This window comes from Protopterus annectens, chromosome 13.part0 (assembly GCF_019279795.1).
Source record: "Protopterus annectens isolate FY-2018-M chromosome 13.part0, PAN1.0, whole genome shotgun sequence".
NCBI classification, from domain to species: domain Eukaryota; kingdom Metazoa; phylum Chordata; order Ceratodontiformes; family Protopteridae; genus Protopterus; species Protopterus annectens.
In genome coordinates, this window is record NC_056747.1 from 6,375,853 (window position 1) to 6,393,795 (window position 17,943).

General features: G+C 42.2%; 1 protein-coding gene across 1 annotated transcript in view; it reads left to right on the top strand.

The window, feature by feature from the left end:
• The window catches only part of LOC122788396 (zinc finger protein 850-like), a 1,059,174-nt gene that overhangs the window by 291,759 nt on the left and 749,472 nt on the right, over positions 1-17,943 (top strand). Inside the window, exon 3 of the mRNA XM_044055467.1 lies at positions 2,465-2,584. Coding sequence (XP_043911402.1) covers positions 2,465-2,584 — 120 coding nt within the window. The remainder of the gene's footprint in view (positions 1-2,464; positions 2,585-17,943) is intronic.

Sequence of the window (17,943 nt, forward strand, 5' to 3'; positions counted from 1 at the left end):
AAAAAGCTGCGTAACCAGTCAACATCACCAGCTAAATAAAAAGCTGCGTAGCCACTCAACATCACCAGCTAAATAAAAAGCTGCGTAACCAGTCAACATCACCAGCTAAATAAAAAGCTGCGTAACCAGTCAGCATCACCAGCTAAATAAAAAGCTGCGTAACCAGTCAGCATCACCAGCTAAATAAAAAGCTGCGTAACCAGTCAGCATCACCTGCTAAATAAAAAGCTGCGTAACCAGTCAACATCACCAGCTAAATAAAAAGCTGCGTAACCAGTCAACATCACCAGCTAAATAAATAACTAAAAACTTTTAATAGCAACCAAAGTTAAGCGTGCAAGCTCTCTCTCTCTATATATAAAACTTCTTCAGCACTGTCTTACAATTAAACAAAGCCTGTTTTTATATAACATTAAAAAGTGCATATAACATGAAATTCCCAATCAAGTGACTACAGTTAATTAAAAGCATTTAAATATTTTAAGGTAAACCTTACATAGTAAAATATGAACGTATGCAAAATATACTGTTATAATAAAAGATAACTAAAATTTATATATAGATTTGGGTGCCACAATAAAAAAACACATATTTGGAAAAAAACAATAAATAGACAACTGTAGAATTCACTCTCCTAACTTAGCAGCACACAGTTGTAAAATACTGTTTAAAGAAACTGTCATTCAAACCAGGATATTCACTGGTGTTTAGCTTCAATTGCCATCATAATTCATGGTATTCCACTGTGTGTCCCCAGGGATCCCCCCTGAGATTTTGAACAACGTGTTCTAATAACATGAAATAATAAAATTTATTGGTATTACAAACTACCTTATATTTAAAAAAGCATTAGAATCTTTCTTCCCATTAATATAATAATGCTCTTGCATTTTGTGTTTAAACTGATATTCTGATTTTCCAACATAGAAACAAACTTTTTAAGTACAATTCACTTCCTTCAAAAGTATATTTGCATTACCCACTGGCACCACATTTTTGGTGCTGATTGGTTTCTTATGTTGATTTGTGCAAAATTATGTATCTGTCTCTAGTTTCTGTTTAATGTTAGTATTTTTAGAGAAAGTAAAATGAGATCTACTGCCTAGCCTTTTACACAAATCTCTGTCATGGGAAATGATATGCCCATTATTAGTAATTAGTGACAAAATATGATGGCCATCCCTAATATAAAAGATATTTTATGCACATACGATTTCCATATCCTGGCATCCCCTCAGTGACTTCCTTATTGCTATAGTTCTGAGATAAATCTGTTCCCAAAATTGGTTTAAATTTCTGTTGCCTCCTCTATATAATCTCCTCTCTAATGTTTATAAGCATATCCAAGTGGTAACCCCTTATCACAAACATATTCACCAGAACATTTAACTCAATAAATAAATCTGAATCGTCAGAAATAATTCTTGATAATCTAACCATCTGACCCTTAACTAAACTTTTTTTCTGTTTGATAGAGTGGCACATAGCTACTAAAATGAAGACACCAGTTGGAGAAAGTTGGTTTTCTATATATAGTAGACTTAAATTTTCCTGTCTCTAAATCATTAATCACTGAAACATTTAAGTAATTGATACTGAGAAGAATGTTTGAATATTTATACCTTACAGACACGAGGTTTGGGGTTTGATACTCACATAGGATAACTGGCTAGGCATGCCTAGACGTAAAATGGCTAAGTGGCTAAGAAGGGCAGTTAGAATAGTATTAATCTATCTACATAGAGTGCTAGCAGGCAAGTTGTTGATCCACCCACCACAAAAAATGGTCTAAAAGGAGGTTCCTCAGTGTTCTTATGAACTTTTGGAATACCAGATAGGCACGGGGACTATAGGATGTTCTGCATGTAAAAATCTTAACACTTTATTATCAGTCACCCCATGGCTAACCAAATCCTCAAGAAATTAATCAGTTTTGCTGTATGCAATATTAGTCTTGTTTTTAGACATCCTAATGTATTCAGTATCATTATTAAGTAGGTTGAATACCTACTAGAATAGTCAGTGGTGGTCATGGTTGTGAGATGTGCAAACAAGTGTATCTGCATACTGTATCAGGGAGGCCTGTTGTGTGGATGTGTGAAGAGTATTGGTGAGAATGTTAAAGAGGAGGGGCCAAGGATACAGCCTTGTGGTACACCAGTGGTGACTGGGAGGTATGGAGAGAGGGTGAGTGCCATTTTACTGACTCTCCAATTGTCTCGTTGATATTTTTGCGTTAAGATTGTAAACCTTTTGCATTAGCATTGAGATATTGTGAAAATCTTTAATTCGTTGAACCAGGGTTACAGTTTATTAAGCAGATGGCTGAGTCATCTCTGAAATGCTGGTCTGTTTTATTTATTTTTAAAGTTATCCATCATGTCCTTGCAGCTAAGTACTGAAAACATGCAGCAATTTCCTGAAGTGTGCTTAACCATATTTTGTTTTTTCTTTTGTTATGGAGGATTTAATATCTCAGTGGAACAGCTGCTGCTGCTAATTGAAAAACCCAACGAACTTCCATTTAATATCAAAGAAGACATAACTGGTGTTCGTCTAGGTCTTCCTGGATTCACCTCAGCTAGTAAGTAGATGGCTAATAATGGAGTGAATTGGCTTAATTCATATTTAAGACCTCAGATGGAAAAAGATGAAAACGTGACTAATGATGAATAAATATCAAGCATATCCAGGATGTAACAAATGTCATTTATTTATGAACTTTCCAAAAATATTGTAATAAATCTATGATTTAACTGGGCTCTCACAGTATAATTAATCAGTGAAGTAATAGGATCTTACTTGCAGCATTTGGTCAGGAAACAGTAATATATGCTGTCAGATAATAGGGCTGTCTGGTACAGTACATGATTAGTAAAGTCAGTAGAAGAAATATATAGTTTAGATGCACATTTCAGTGCAATGTTTATTCAGCATTAAGCAAATTTTCATTTGATCCTGTCAAGTACCATACAAAATGATTGTGTTTTGTTGTAAAGATGACACTTAGCACACAAGGCCTGCAACAAATACTGAAGTCCTCGCTGCTTGAAGACCGTAGTTTCACAGTTGAGAATTCAAGTCTCTTGGGTGCTCATTGGCTGCCACTCGAGTTTTGTACTCAGGCAATGTGCAGCAGTTGTGTGGAGAGAGTGCTGGGGGTGCTGCTCACACAAGTAGGGAGTTCAGGTAAAGTAAATGCATCATCAGGGGGGGTAGTAGAAGTTTAGGGTTCAGGTTTAGAAGGCAAAAGAAGAATCTAACGTTAGGGTGAGGGAGTGGGAATGGAGATTAGAGTTATGGAGTGACAAACAATAAGTTTTAAGCTTTCTGGGATGATAGTGAGGTTTAGGGTTAAGGAATGATTGGGGAGTTTAGGGTTGGGGCATGATCAGAGAATCAAGAGATCGGCGATCAGAGATCAGAGAATCAAGAGATCGGAGATCAGAGAATCAGAGAATCAGAGATCAGAGAATCAGAGATCAGAGAATCAAGAGATCGGCGATCAGAGATCAGAGAATCAAGAGATCGGCGATCAGAGAATCAGAGATCAGAGAATCAAGAGATCGGCGATCAGAGAATCAGAGATCAGAGAATCAAGAGATCGGCGATCAGAGAATCAGAGATCAAGGTTTCAGATTAGTGTTAGAGACAAGGTGGAGTTTTCGGGTTGCGGTTAGGATTTTGGGAGATCAATACATCTTACTAGGGTTAGGCTGTAGGAGGACTAGGTAATTTAATAAGTTCAGACTAGTAGCAGGTAGGTCACTTGCCCTGTCCAGCAAGTCAGATGTGAGCTAAAAACATGTAAATACTTATTATAGATCCTCGTACATATTCATAGTCGTGCAACAAAAATAATGCGACATACAGGATTATGATCAGGTCTCAGGTCATAACCAACTTAAAGGTTCATAGGTAAGTACTAGCCTATCTGCCCATGGGCATTTATAAGCCCAGCCACAGAGTAATGGCTTTCGCCTCCCCATTAGATTAACCTGGGCCTCTGTCAACAGGGCTCCTGAAGTGATCCCAGGATAGAACTTACGATTACCCATCCACTCATCAAGATTTCTCTTGAAAAGGGTCAGAGAGGAGCTCTGTCGAATATGGATTGGGATTCTATTCCAGAGTGAGGGGAGTCGCTGGGACAGGAATCTATCCCTCCAGCATGTCCTGTTTATTGTTGTACATAGGTTCAAGTCGATAGAACGAGTGATTCTGAGGGATCTCGTTTTTTTGAGGTGAAGCATGTCCATTAGTTCAGGGTTTGACATGGCCCTATAGGTCAGGCATAGGTCACCTCTGAGCAAGACGGTAAGCGACTGAGAAGAGCTGGAACTTTTTTAGTCGTGCTTCATAGGGTAATTGTTTAAGGCCCTTAATCCTCTTAGTGAGGTACTTCTGTGGTCTTTCTAGTTGTTGCAGGTGTCTAGTGAGGTACATCCCAAATGGGGCATTGTACTCTATTATGGGCCTAATGAGTGAGGAGTAAAGGGGCACAATCACCTCCTTGGATCTGGATGAGAAACCCTTTGTGATCAGGTGTGCCACATAGAATGATTTCCTGACCGTTTTGGCTATGTGGTTATCAAAAAAGAGCATGCTATCTACTTGGCTACCCAGGTCCCTAATTACTTCTTCTGTACTTAGTGCATTCCCATCTATGTGGTAGTTTGTAGGTACTTTGTTTTTCCCAAATGGGATTACTATGCATTTGGGCATTTAGCTTGAGGCCGTGACTTTGACACCAGGTGTTTGTCTCTGTGAGACCCTTTTGCACGATGTCTGTGTCAGCTGGAGAGTCAATTATTGCACCCAGTTTACAGTCATCTGCGAACTTGGTTAGCCACAGTCCCACCGCCTTAGCCTGTACTTGAGAGAAGTATATACCGAACAGGAGGGGTGGCAGGACTGAGCCCTGTGGGACTCCGCTTGTGACTGGTTTAGAGTCAGACATGGTGCCTGCCACTCTTACCATGTGGTTTCTATCTGAGAGCCAATTGGCAACCCATCTCGTGACATAGGGGTTAATATTTAAGCTGGTGAGTTTGTCTATGATTCCTGAGTGTGGGATAGTGTCAAACGCCTTAGCGAGGTCCAGATATGCTGTGTGGACCACCTTCCCTTCATCTATGGCCTTGGTGACTGTTTCGAAGAAGTCGACCAAGTTCAGGAGGCAAGATCTGCCTTTAACAAAGCTGAACTGGGTGGGGTCCAGTGTCTGGAGGTTCCCAATGTCCCTGTTAATGAGCTCCATGGTAATGCGTTCCATGGCTTTGCAGACCAAGCTAGTCAAGCTTATAGGTTCATAGGTCTATAGGTTTATACTAGGCTATCTGCCCTAAGGCATTTATAAGCCTAGCCCAAATTTTTGTGGCTTACGCCACCCCTTATATGAAAAAATACTGTGCCCATTAGTTTGTTGTGCCTCTGTCCAGCAGTGTCACAGAGATGATTCCCGGGATAAACCTACGATCTCCCATCCACAGGTCAAGATTTCTATTGAACAGAGCCAGCGAGGTGCTCTGCCTCACATGGACCGGGATTTTATTCCACAGCATAGGGAGTCTCTGAGTGATAAATCTATCCCTCCAGCACGTCCTATTTATATCCGTGCTAAGGTTTAAGTTGCTTGCTCTAGTGGTTTTGGTGGATTTGGATTTTTTGAGGTGGAGCATATCCATTAATTCCGGGTTGGACATGGCCTTGTATGTCAGGCACATGTCACCTCTGAGCAGACGGTATGCAACTGAATAGAGCTGGAGTTTCTTCAATCTGGCAGCATATGACAGATTTTGGAGTCCCTTTATCCTTTTGGTGAGGAACTTTTGGGGTCTCTCCAATTGCTGCAGATGTCGGGTGAGATACATCCCAAATGGGGCATTGTACTCGATCATTGGTCTGATAAGTGAAGAGTACAGGGGAACAATGACCTCACTAGATCTGGATGTGAATCCCTTCATAATCAGGTGGGCAATGTAGAAGGTCTTTCTAACCACTTTAGCAATGTGAGTGTCAAAAGAAAGGCCACTGTCAACCTGGGTCCCCAGGTCCCTGATAACCTCTTCTGTGCTTAGTGGATTGCCACCTATATGGTAGCTTGGGGTTACCTTGTTTTTCCCAAAGGGTATGACTATACATTTTTGGCTTAACTTCAGGCCATGGCTCTGGCACCAGCTATCTGTTTGCGTGAGACCCTCCTGAAGGATATCCGTGTCCGATGCACTTACCACTATGGCCCAGTTTGCAGTCGCCAGCAAACTTTGTCAGCCAAAGTCCTCCCATGTTGGCCTGTACTTCTGAGAAGTAGATGCCGAACAATAGGGGCCAAGGACCGAGCCCTGTGGGACACCACTTGTGACCGCTTGGAGTCTGACATAGCACCAGCAACTCTAACCCTGTGGGTTCTGTCCTTAAGCCAGTTTGCAACCCATCTTGTGACATATGGGTTTACATTTAAGCTGGTAAGTTTTTCTACAATACCCGAGTGGGGTATTGTGTCGAAAGCCTTTGCAAGGTCAAGGTAGGCTGTATGGGACTGCCTTTCCCTCATCAATGGCCTTGGTGACTGTTTCAAGAAGTCAACCAAGTTCAAAAGGCATGATCTGCCCTTGACGAAGCCAAACTGGGTCGGGTCCAATGTCTGCAAGTCCCCTATATCTTTGTTTATGAGCTCCATTATGATCCTCTCCATAGCTTTGCAGACTAGACTTGTTAAGCTTATGGGGCGGTAATTACCAGGGTCCGTAGAGGCACCGCCTTTGTGGAGTGGGACCACAGTTGCCGTGACGCCACTCCTTGGGCACGTATCCTGTGGTAAGGCTGAGATTAAACAGCTGCCTTATGTGCGGGTTTAATTCCTCATTTAGCTCGTGTAGCACACAGCCGGGAACACCATCCGTCCCATTGATGCTGTGTTTTTAGCTTTAGAGAGAGAGCAGCTTTCACCTGCGCATTTGAGATGTCTGGGAGGCTACACTGCTGGGATAGTTATCTCTCCTTTAGGGGAGAGGGGGTGAAGTTTGCACTGAACCTGTCTGCCAGTATGTTGGCAATGTCTGTGGGTTCAGTGATTTTTGTATCATTTTGGACTAATTCTGAGCATATCTGGGAGTTTCCACCCAGGTTCCTAACATAGCTGAAAAAGGCCTTATGATTGTCCTTTGAATCCATGGCAATTTTTCTCTCAAAATTGGCCTTAGTTGATTTTATGAGTGCTCGTATTTTTTACTAATAATGATCAGGGGTGACTTCCTTTTATGGATTTTGTTCTATCATGTAATAGCTTTCTCCTCTTATTGTAAAGTTTGTTAATGGCTGGGGTCCACCAGACTGGACGCTTGCCCTTTGTGGAAAGAGTCTTGGTTTTATTTGGGATTGCCTGATCCATGCAGTCCTGGAGGTGTTCATAGAAGGCATTTGTAAGGGCTTCCGCAGCTTGGGTTGTGGTTTCCACTGGCTCAGGGGCCTTGAAGGATACCACACCAGTCTTGAGTAGTGTGAAGTTTGCTTTAGAGAAGTTCTTCACTGTGGTCTTTTTTGTTTGGGGTGGGGGCGGGATGTGGATTTCCAGTGAGATTATTTTATGATCAGATCTCACCAATGAGGGATATACTTCTGGTGTGGAGCATTTTGTCCCATGTTTGTGATAATGAGATCTAGTATATTTTCTCCTCTCATGGGAACAGTGACTAGCTGTTCCATGGCATTTGAATTTATGAACTCCAGGAACCATTGAGCTAGAAAGTTAGGGCTTGAGTAATGTTCCCAGTCTATATTCGGGTAGTTGAAGTCACCCAATATGATGGTGTTTGGAGATACATTTATACCCTCCAGTGTCTTCAGGAAGGTTGTGTGGGGTTCCTGAGTTTGAGAGGGTGGCCTGTAGCATGCTACAATTTGTAGAGCAGTTTTGCCTATGGTTAGTTGCACTTGGATGGTTTCCGAAGCTTCGTGCATTGCCACCAACCTGGAGGTGTGGGTATCCTTTATGAATATGGATACATCCCCTCCTTTTGTGGTGTGGTCCGGGTTTTGGGACCGGAATGCATGATATGAGGTAAAACCTAATAGTGCCGGGGTGCTCTCAGGAGCCTTGAACCAGGTTTCAGTTACAGCACAGACATCGATGTTCTCCATACTGAGAAGGGCCTCGAGTGCGTGCATTTTGAGATTTAGACTTCTGGCATTGAGCAGCATTACTCTCGGTTTCTTCCCATTTTTGTTTTCTAGGGTGGTAGGTTTAGAATTTGAGCCTTGCCTAAAAAAGGCACTTTGAGCCTTGCCTAAAAAAGGCACTATGGGGGTGGCAAGAGCCTTAGCCAATATCCGGAATCCCAGGGGTGACAGGTGCAAGCCGTCCCTTGCGAAGCAGCGTGGCTTGTCAAGCATGTCATCCCAGGCAGACAGACACTGGATCCCCTTTGAATGACACCAGACATTAAGCCAATTGTTAAAGCTGATCATCTTGTCTCTATATTGTGGCATCATTCTTGGTGAAGGAAGGATACTGCTCAGGGTCAGGGTCATACCTGCCTGGGCTACATAATCAGAGAGCTCCTCTATGTCTCTTTTCATGTAGTCCAGGGAGGTGCGCCACAGGTCGCTCACACCAGCATGGACAATGACTGTGTCATATTTGTACTTGCCGTGGAGTGACCCGAAAGTGCTTGTGTTATGTGGCGGATTCTAGCGCCCGATAGGCAGCTTACTGTGACCCTCTCCTTGTTCAGCCTGGTGAGTGGGACGTCAGTGTGTCTGACTATGGAGTCACCTATGACAAGTATGTTTGGTGTTGTATTTGGCCTTAAGGGCTGTGACTGCTTTGCACACTGCTTTTGTGGTTTATGTGTTGCTTGTGGGGTGTCTTGAGGTAGCAGTTGTTTGGGTGTCTGCTTTGGAGGCCTCTGCTGTTTAGGTAAATTTTACTCAGAGCTTCCGAGTATGTCTTTGTGTGTTTATGTGTTTGATTCAGTGGTGTGGTAGCATTATGTGAGGCTGGTTTTGTGGTGTGTGTAGTTGCCTTCTCCTCCTGTCTGGTCTTGCCAGTCCTGAGTTGAGAGAGCTCAGCCTCCAGTTTGGCTAAATAGCTGCATCTCGCAAGTATTTGTGTTATGTGGGAGGAGGAGAGGGTTGTCTGTGTACATGAGGCAGTTATAACATTGCCTCAAGATTCCCAGATTCACCAGCTGGACCGGAGAGGAGATTGACAACTGACCTTTGGACATGCTAGAATAATATTGGGAATTCCTTAATTGAAAACAAGGGCCAGTGGGGAGTGAGGGTGTAGTGCTTTTAATTTTTAGTGCTGACTTATATAATTGCTTTAGTGAGTAAGTGCCAGGTAACTTGAGTGCAATGTGTTGCAAGTAACTAAATGCAAAAACGACAAACAGTAACTTTCAAGTGAAACAAGGAACTAGTACAGTAAGCAATGCAGATATCACTAGTGATCCACAGAAGAGATAGGGCGATAGTTCCCAGGATCAGTTGTGGCACCACCTTTGTGGAGTGGTACGACTGTTGCTGTATGCCATTCTTTGGGTACATAGCCTGTAGAGAGGCTGAGTTTGAATAGTGATTTGAGATGGGGGGGTTAGTTCATTTTGAAGCTCATGTAAGACGCAACCTGGGATAGCATCTGGTCCCATTGATGCTGTGTTTTTGGCCTTTGAAAGGGCTGTCTTTACTTGTGTGTCCAAGATATCTGGAGCGCCACATTCTTCTGGGATGGGTGCTAGCCCCTTTGGTGGAAAGGGAGGGGTGAAGTTTGCACTGAACTTGTCAGCCAGGATGTTGGCAATGTTGGTTGGTTCAGTGTATTTATGGCCATTATGCACTAGCTCGGAGCATATCTGAGAGTTTTCCCCTAGACTCTTGACATAGTTAAAGAAGGCCTTGTGGTTATCCTTAGAGTCATTGGCTATTTTTCTTTCGAAGTTGGCCTTGGATGATTTAATGAGGGAGCACAGTTTTTTACTGATGTTAATCAGAGATGCCTTCTTATTTTGGGATTTTGATCTATCTTGCAGGAGTTTCCTCCTTCTGTTGTAAAGTTTATTTATGGCCGGGGTCCACCAGACTGGCTTCCTCTTTTTGAGGAGTTGGTCTTGGTTTTACTTGGGATGGCTCGGTCCATGCATTCTTGAAGGTGTTCATAGAATGCACTTGTAAAGGATTCTGCTGTTGGGTCATCATTTTCCATTTGATTGGGAGCTTTGAAACTTCCCACCTCAGTCTTGAGGAGTGTGAAGTTGGCTTTAGAGAAGTTTTTTACCTTGATTTCCTTGACTGGGGGGGGGGGGTCGGGATGTGGATGTCCAGTGTGATTAGTTTGTGATCTGATCTTACCAATGATGAGTTTACCTCAGGTGTGGAACATAGGTTCCCCATGTTGGTGATGACCAGGTCCAGTATGTTGTCACCTCTTCTGGGAGTGGTGACCAGCTGTTCAAGGGAGTTTGAGTTTATAAACTCAAGGAAGCATTGGGCTAGGACATTTGAGCTTGAATAGTTTTCCCAGTCAATGTTTGGATAGTTGAAGTCACCCAGTAGCATGGTGTTGGGTAGAATCTTCATACTTTCTAATGTTCTCAGGAATGCTGCGTGAGCGTCCTGAGACAAGGTGGGAGATCTGTAGCAAGCTATAAATTGAACAGTCAATTTACTCGCTGTCAATTGCACTTGGATGGTCTCAGATTTTGCGTGCTGTGCTACTAACCTGAAGGTGTGGGTGTTCTTGACGAATATGGACAGACCCCTCATTTTGTGTTCCGGTCCTGGTTTTGGGACCTAAAGGTATGGTAGGAGTTTTAGCCTGGTAGTGCTGGGGTGCTCTCTGGAGCCTTGAACCAGGTTTCGGTCACTGCACATACGTCGATTTCTTCCATACTAAGGAGAGCCTTGAGTGCGTGCGTTTTGAGGTTTAGACTTCTGCCGTTGAGCAGCATTACCCTCAGTTTTTGTTCATTATTGTTGTTTATGGAGGTGGGTTTGTCTTTTGAGCCTTGCCTAAAAAAGGCAGTATTGGGGCGGCAAGAGTCTTGGCCAGTATTCAAAAGCCCAGGGGCGACAGGTGCAAGCCATCTCTGGCGAAGCAACGTGGCTTGTCAAGCATGTCATCCCAGGCTGACAAGTACTGGATCCCCTTTGAATGACACCAGTATTTTAACCAATTGTTGAAACTGATCATTTTTTTTCTTCGTATGCTGGCATCATTTTGGGTGAGGGCAGGATGCTACACAGAGTCAGAGTCATACCAGCCTGGGCTACATGGTCAGAGAGCTCCTCCATGTCTCTTTTCATGTAGTCCAGGGAGGTACATCTCAGGTAATTTACGCCAACATGTACAATGACAGAGTCATATTTGTACTTGTTGTGGAGTGACCTGAGTGCATGTGTTATGTGGCGGATTCTGGCACCTGACAGGCAGCTTACGGTAACCTTCTCCTTGTTCAGTCTAGTGAGTGGGACGTCTGTGTGCCTGATGATAGAATCACCGATTACTAGTGTGTTATTTAGCCTTAGGGGCTGTTTTTGCTTGGCACATTGATGTTGTGACGTATGTGTTACCTGGTTTTTGTTGTGGGGTGGGGGTTGCTTGGTTGTATGCTTAGGAGGTCTCTGTTGTTTAGGCAGGTTCTTATTTAGAGCCTCCGAGTATGTTTTTGCATGTTTCTGAGAGTTGTTTTCTGGTGCAGCTATGGCTGGTCTATGTGAGTCTGGTAATGTGGTGCTAGTGTTGCCCTTCTCCTTATGACTGGTTGATCCAGTCGTGGGTTGAGAGAGCTTAGCCCCCAGTTTGGCTATGTAGCTGCATCTCTCACATATGATGTTCATCGTGCATACAGCTGCAGTCATAACAGATGGGTTCTCCTGCCGTCAGGCGGGTCCTCGGTCGGCTGAATTCCAAAGTCTAGGTCCGGCGTCGGTTGTCGACGCTTCTTCCCTGACGTCAGTACGACAGGGGTATAAAGGAACCAGCCGACAGCATTTTCTTCAGTCTTTCTTGCCGCGCGGTGCCCGAAGCAGAAGCAGTTCGCAAGTGCCGGTCGGCCAGCTCCTGAAATTACGAAAATTTTGAAACCAAAGTCTTCTTGAAAGCTAAGTACCCCATTGGGGAAATTTTTCATGCCTCAGACCGATGTCAGACAAAGTTAATATTTGTATTTCATATGGGAAGCAAATACCGCATAAGGATTTCCATTCCCTCTGTATACCTTGTTTAGGCCCAGACCACGACGTCTCGGTCTGTCGTTTTTGTGCTACATTCAACAAACGCACCATTAAGCGTCGGGCGGAGTTCTTCTGAAACATCTGGCTTATGTAATAATGTTGTTGAACTCTCTGGGATACACAGTCAACAAAAAGAAATCAAGGCTAATACCCTCTCGAAAGATAATTTTCCTGGGTGCCAACTTGGACACAAACACCCAGATGGCCTACCTCACGCCAGAGAAGCAGGGGCAACTAACTCGATACTTCAGAACACTAGCAAATTGCACCAGGCTGACTGAAAGGAAAATCCTGCAGGCTCTGGGATTCATGGCATCTTGCATCTTACTAATCCCATGTGCAAAGCTGCATATGAGGAAACTTCAATGGTACCTGAAAAACATATGGTCTCAACACAGCCACAGTTTGGAAACAATAATACCACTAATTCCATGTCTACAAAAGGAATTTCTGTGGTGGGCTCAAGCATGCCAAACAAACACAGGTCTTCCATTCAGCAAGCCTCAAGCAAATCAAGTCATCACAACAGACGCCTCGGACTACGCCTGGGGGGCGCACATGGCAGATCGGTGCATTCAGGGCAAATGGTCCCAAAAAGAAAAGCACCTTCACATCAATCAAAAGGAAATGCTAGCAGTAATAAATGCTATTATAGCTTTCAATGACCTTCTGCATCCAGGTCAACTATTGATAAGAACGGACAACACCACAGTTATGTGGTACATAAACAAACAGGGAGGAACACATTCATACCCCCTATGCAGACTGGCCATGTCACTTTGGAACATGGCCATGTACTTACAAATCAAACTACAAGCACAGTACTTGCCAGGCAAGGAAAACACGCTGGCAGACAACCTAAGCAGAAATATGACAGATCCACACGAATGGAAATTGCATCCAAAAGTTTTTACAGAAATAATCCAAGCATGGGGAAGGCCAGACATAGATCTCTTTGCCTCCCACAAAAATCACCAATTGACAAAATTCTGCTCAAGGATTTTCCATCCAAAGGCCTGGAGAGTGGACGCTCTCTCTTTCAGTTGAACATCAGTGACAGTTTATGCCTTCCCACCTCTTCCTCTGCTGCCCAAAGTTCTATTGAAAACCAGAGCAGACAGACCAAAGATGATTCTCATTGCTCCAGACTGGCCAAGACAACACTGGTACCCACTCCTGAGGAGCCTGACGCATTCCCCACCATGGACCCTGCCTCTAATGCCTCTTCTCCTGACTCAGCACAGCTTCAAAACTCTTCACAGCCAGCTAAAAACACTCAATCTAGCTGCATGGAAGATTCCTTAGCATCACAACAGACCCTACTCTCCAAGGAGGTGCAGGATGTCATTTTGGAGGCTAGAAGGCCATCAACTAGAAAAGCTTACTCTGCAAAATGGAAACGGTTTTGTGTCTGGAATGAGAAAAAGGGCCAGGATCCTGGAAAACTGAATTTACCTCAAATACTACAGTATCTAGCTGAGCTGCTAAGCAGTGGACTTTCATTCTCCTCCATTAAAATCCATGCCTCAGCCATTTCTGCAGAATACAACACTGATCCACCCTTATTCTCTCACCCTCTCTTAAGACAGTTCCTCAGAGGGGCTAAGAATCTAAGACCCCCAAGGAAACAACCAATACCTGCTTGGGATCTCAAATTCATTCTGGAAAATCTGACCTTGCCTCCCTTTGAGCCAGCTGCCTCATCAGATTTGCAATATTTGTCCTGGAAAACAGCTTTCCTTCTGGCTATTACCTCAGCTCAGAGTTTCAGAACTACAAGCTCTCATGGCTGTGCAGCCTTTTATCATCTTCCATCAGGACAGAGTTTCCTTATGAACCAACCCGTCCTTTATGCCTAAAGTGGTATCCAGGGTAGCTTTGAATCAGGCCATACACTTACCTACCTTTTATCCTAATCCTCAAAACAAAGGGGAGAGATTACTACATTCCTTGGACATCCACAGACAACTGCGTTATTATTTGGACAGAACAAAGCCTTTCAGAAAATCAGAACAGCTCTTTGTGTCCTATGCTGTAGGAGCTCAAGGAAAGCCAATTTCCAAACAGACAATTTCAAAATGGATAGCCCACTGCATGGAAAATCTGTCCCTACAGGCATCAGATCCCACTCCACCAGGGCCACAGCTACCTCTACAGCCTTCCTCAGAGGAGTTCCTACCAAAGATATTTTGGAGGCAGCCACTTGGAGTTCTGTGCATACATTCACAAAACACTACCACCTGCCTTTATATTCCAAAACTAGTGCAGGCTTTGCCACTGCTGTGTTGCGGGGCATTCTGGCTCATCCCAGTTCCACCTAGTGCCTACCACCCTGGGTCAGACATGGCTTTGTAAGTCAAGCAGAGATCACCTCTAAGTAAGTGATAACCCCGTTTGGCATGTACCTCGCAAGACATCTATAACAACTAGAAAGGCCACAAAAATACCTCACTAAGAGGATTACCAGCCTCAAACAGATGCCATACGCAGACCATTTCAAAAAACTCCAGCTATACTCCATCGCATATCGCCTATTCAGAGGTGACCTCTGCCTAACATACAAAGCAATGTCTAACCCAGATCTGATGGAAATGCTACACTTAAAGAAATCCCAATTTCTCCGGGCCACATGCTCCAGGGACCTAAACCTTGTCACCACAATAAACAGAACATGCTGGAGGGATAGATTCCAGTCCCAGAGACTTCCCATGCTCTGGAACAGACTACCCATTCATGTCAAGCAAAGCTTCTCATTAGCCCTCTTTAAGAGAAATCTTGACAATTGAATGGAAAACAGGAAATTCACCTTGGGGATCACTTCTGTGGCTCTGCTTGACAGGGACACAGGAAAAATAATTATCTTCGGCAAAAAAATAAAATGGTCTTCATAGGGCTTTTTGCTTTATTATTATTTTTTTTTTTGATTTTTGATTCTAACCCATTATCCATTGTTGTAACCTTTATTATATATCATATATATATATATTATTACACAGTTATATATACATTCCCATTATATTCCAGATTAATTGTCAGCTCATGTTTATTTAATGGCTTGTAGGAATATACTATGGATGCTATTGGTTGGGGGCTTATATAAATATGTATGTCACGATTGTTTTTGTATGTCCATTTATTCCACACTGAAGAAGGCATTTTTTTGCAGAAACCGGTCTGTTTAATAAAGTTCTTTATTCAGTACCTTATTTGGTGCTATGTGTTTTATACTTCGAATCACTACAACTGCTGGCTAACTGTGTTTCTCTTATGGTATTTTCTGGCCGTGCGGAACCTACGTGCACAGCATTATGTTTGGTTGCAGTTACTGGGCTATGCTGTAGGATGTGCTTCGAAGTTGTCATTATCAGATAAAAGGGAATTTTCTCCTGATTTTTTCATCATTTGTTCTTGATATTTGGTATTAGCATTTGGCTAATTTATTCTTTGGACTAATGGACATACTATCTGTGACGGCAGTCACACTTTGGTAACTGGTTGCAATTTTTGGAATTGGGTTTTTACAGTCAACGTGGCGTTCCCTTGGGTTTGGACCTACTGACTTGTGCATTGCATATGGAAGTGGTGCAAGTGTAAAGATTTCAAGGACTCTGATAACATAATTCAGTATTTTCCAACTATCGAATGAACAGTGACAAATTTGGGTTTATCGATAGCGCTTTGGACTAGTATATGTGGATGCTATATATTTGTCGCTAGCCTTCTGGATTTAACAAGGGTATAACTAACTGTTTGGAAACCATCGCGTGGATGTACAAGGCGATATCAGCATTCTAACACTACTTACAGGCAACAGAACATTATTGTTTTTTGTTATATTGTATCCGGACTATGGTGTTATGTAAAAAGGGGGTCCGATTTTGATGTCACTAAATAGCCTTTTCTTATGGGCATACTTAGATCAAAAGTGGTCCTTAATTTTCTTTAGATAACATTTGTTTTTCAATTTCTTCATATGTTCTTCGGATTTCACATATACGCTTTGTTTTATTGTTCAACATTTTTGTGGACTGTAATTTTCCTAAATCTTTGGAAAGTATTATGTTTGTTTGCCATTTGTAATACATACTTTCGTACATATGATGGTTTAATTTTATGCCTTAAGGATTAGGCCATTTTTGGTATCGTATACAATCCTGAAGTATATTATTTTTTGGGTCAAAGTATTTTAAGGCCTGTGTTACCAATGACATCATGTATATGGAAGGATAATTTGTATGGAAGCCATATATTTAGAATATTGGGTTGATAATATATTAGATATTGTGTCCACTGGGGACTATTCTTCAGACCTTGTGAAGATTTGCTTTCTAATCTATATATAAAATCATACACTGTTGTCTGATTAGAAAAATATGGCCAGCAGTTGCCGGTACTGTTTTATTTTATTAGGTTTACTTCTGCAGCATTGTCGGTTGAATGAATCATTTATAATTGAATGCTATGCCAGTCATTATAAGTTTTACCACTTTTTTAAGTTGGAGGGCCAATATATAGCAGTAGTATTGATATAGCATGTTTTCTTTATGAAGTTTTTACTTCTTTAGTGTTTGGTCTTGTTTAGGTGCTATACATTCTTTTGAATATTTAAATGGTATTCTGAACATGAGGCTCTTCCTTTTTAGGTACATTTATAGGCAGTATTCATACAGGTCTGCTCTTTCAAAAATTTTTTTAGCCTCGCATTTGGAGTAACCAGGGAACAGGATATAGCTGTGTTGAACTCTTTCCCTATATATATTTATTTTTATTTTTATGATTAGACTTTTATAAGTTCATATTGAACATTTTGTGATTCACTGACTGACATCCACATATTCTGTGGTTAAGTATTTATATATTCAGTGATAACTTACTGTGGTTGTTTTTTTGGCTTGTTGCCTTGTCAGTTTCAATTTTTTTGACATCCACCATACATTCACAGCATGGATCTTGAAAATATACTTTTAGGATTATGTGCCGATTGGGAGGATATTGGGGTTTTTGGAATCAATACCTCACCAGGCAGTAATCTCAATGGCTCAGGTAAACAAATGTCTCCTGACTGTGATTTGGCCTTTCATTCCGTTACCAAGGGTCTTAAAAATCTTAGATCTAATATATGGCACTTAAGACTATTTTGTGCCTATTCAAATAAAAATATTGCCCCTAGGGGCCTTAGAATTCGGTTGCAACCACTGGTCGGAAGACTAGATGACAGGCTCAGCAATGATTGGAAGGAAGCCTTGCAGACTGGATCCATGTTATTTGTGAATGTATTACAACAATATTATGAGAGAATGGTGGATATCAACATCGAGGAGGTTAGGACATTATGTTTGGATTGCAAGAAATTTGAGTCCCTTCCTACATTTCAGGATTGTCTTATGAAGCTGTCTAAGGAATTGACAAACCATGAAAAAATAACTAAGGAAAGGAAGATCAAAAAATTTCATAGGGATTATTCGGACTATCAGAGGGGACGTCCTTTTGAGTCTCAAAGGATGGTCAGATTTGTGGATGTCAGTCAGGGTTCCACACCTACTCGAACTAAAAAAAAGACCACGTTCTATTTTGAAAAATAGGGAAAGGTCCAACACTAGCACATCAGGGGAAGATTCCTCTTTGACGGATAATGATAACACTGGAAGTAAGGAATCACCACATAGGAAGAAATCTAATAGGACTATCCCTTTAGAAATGGCCCCA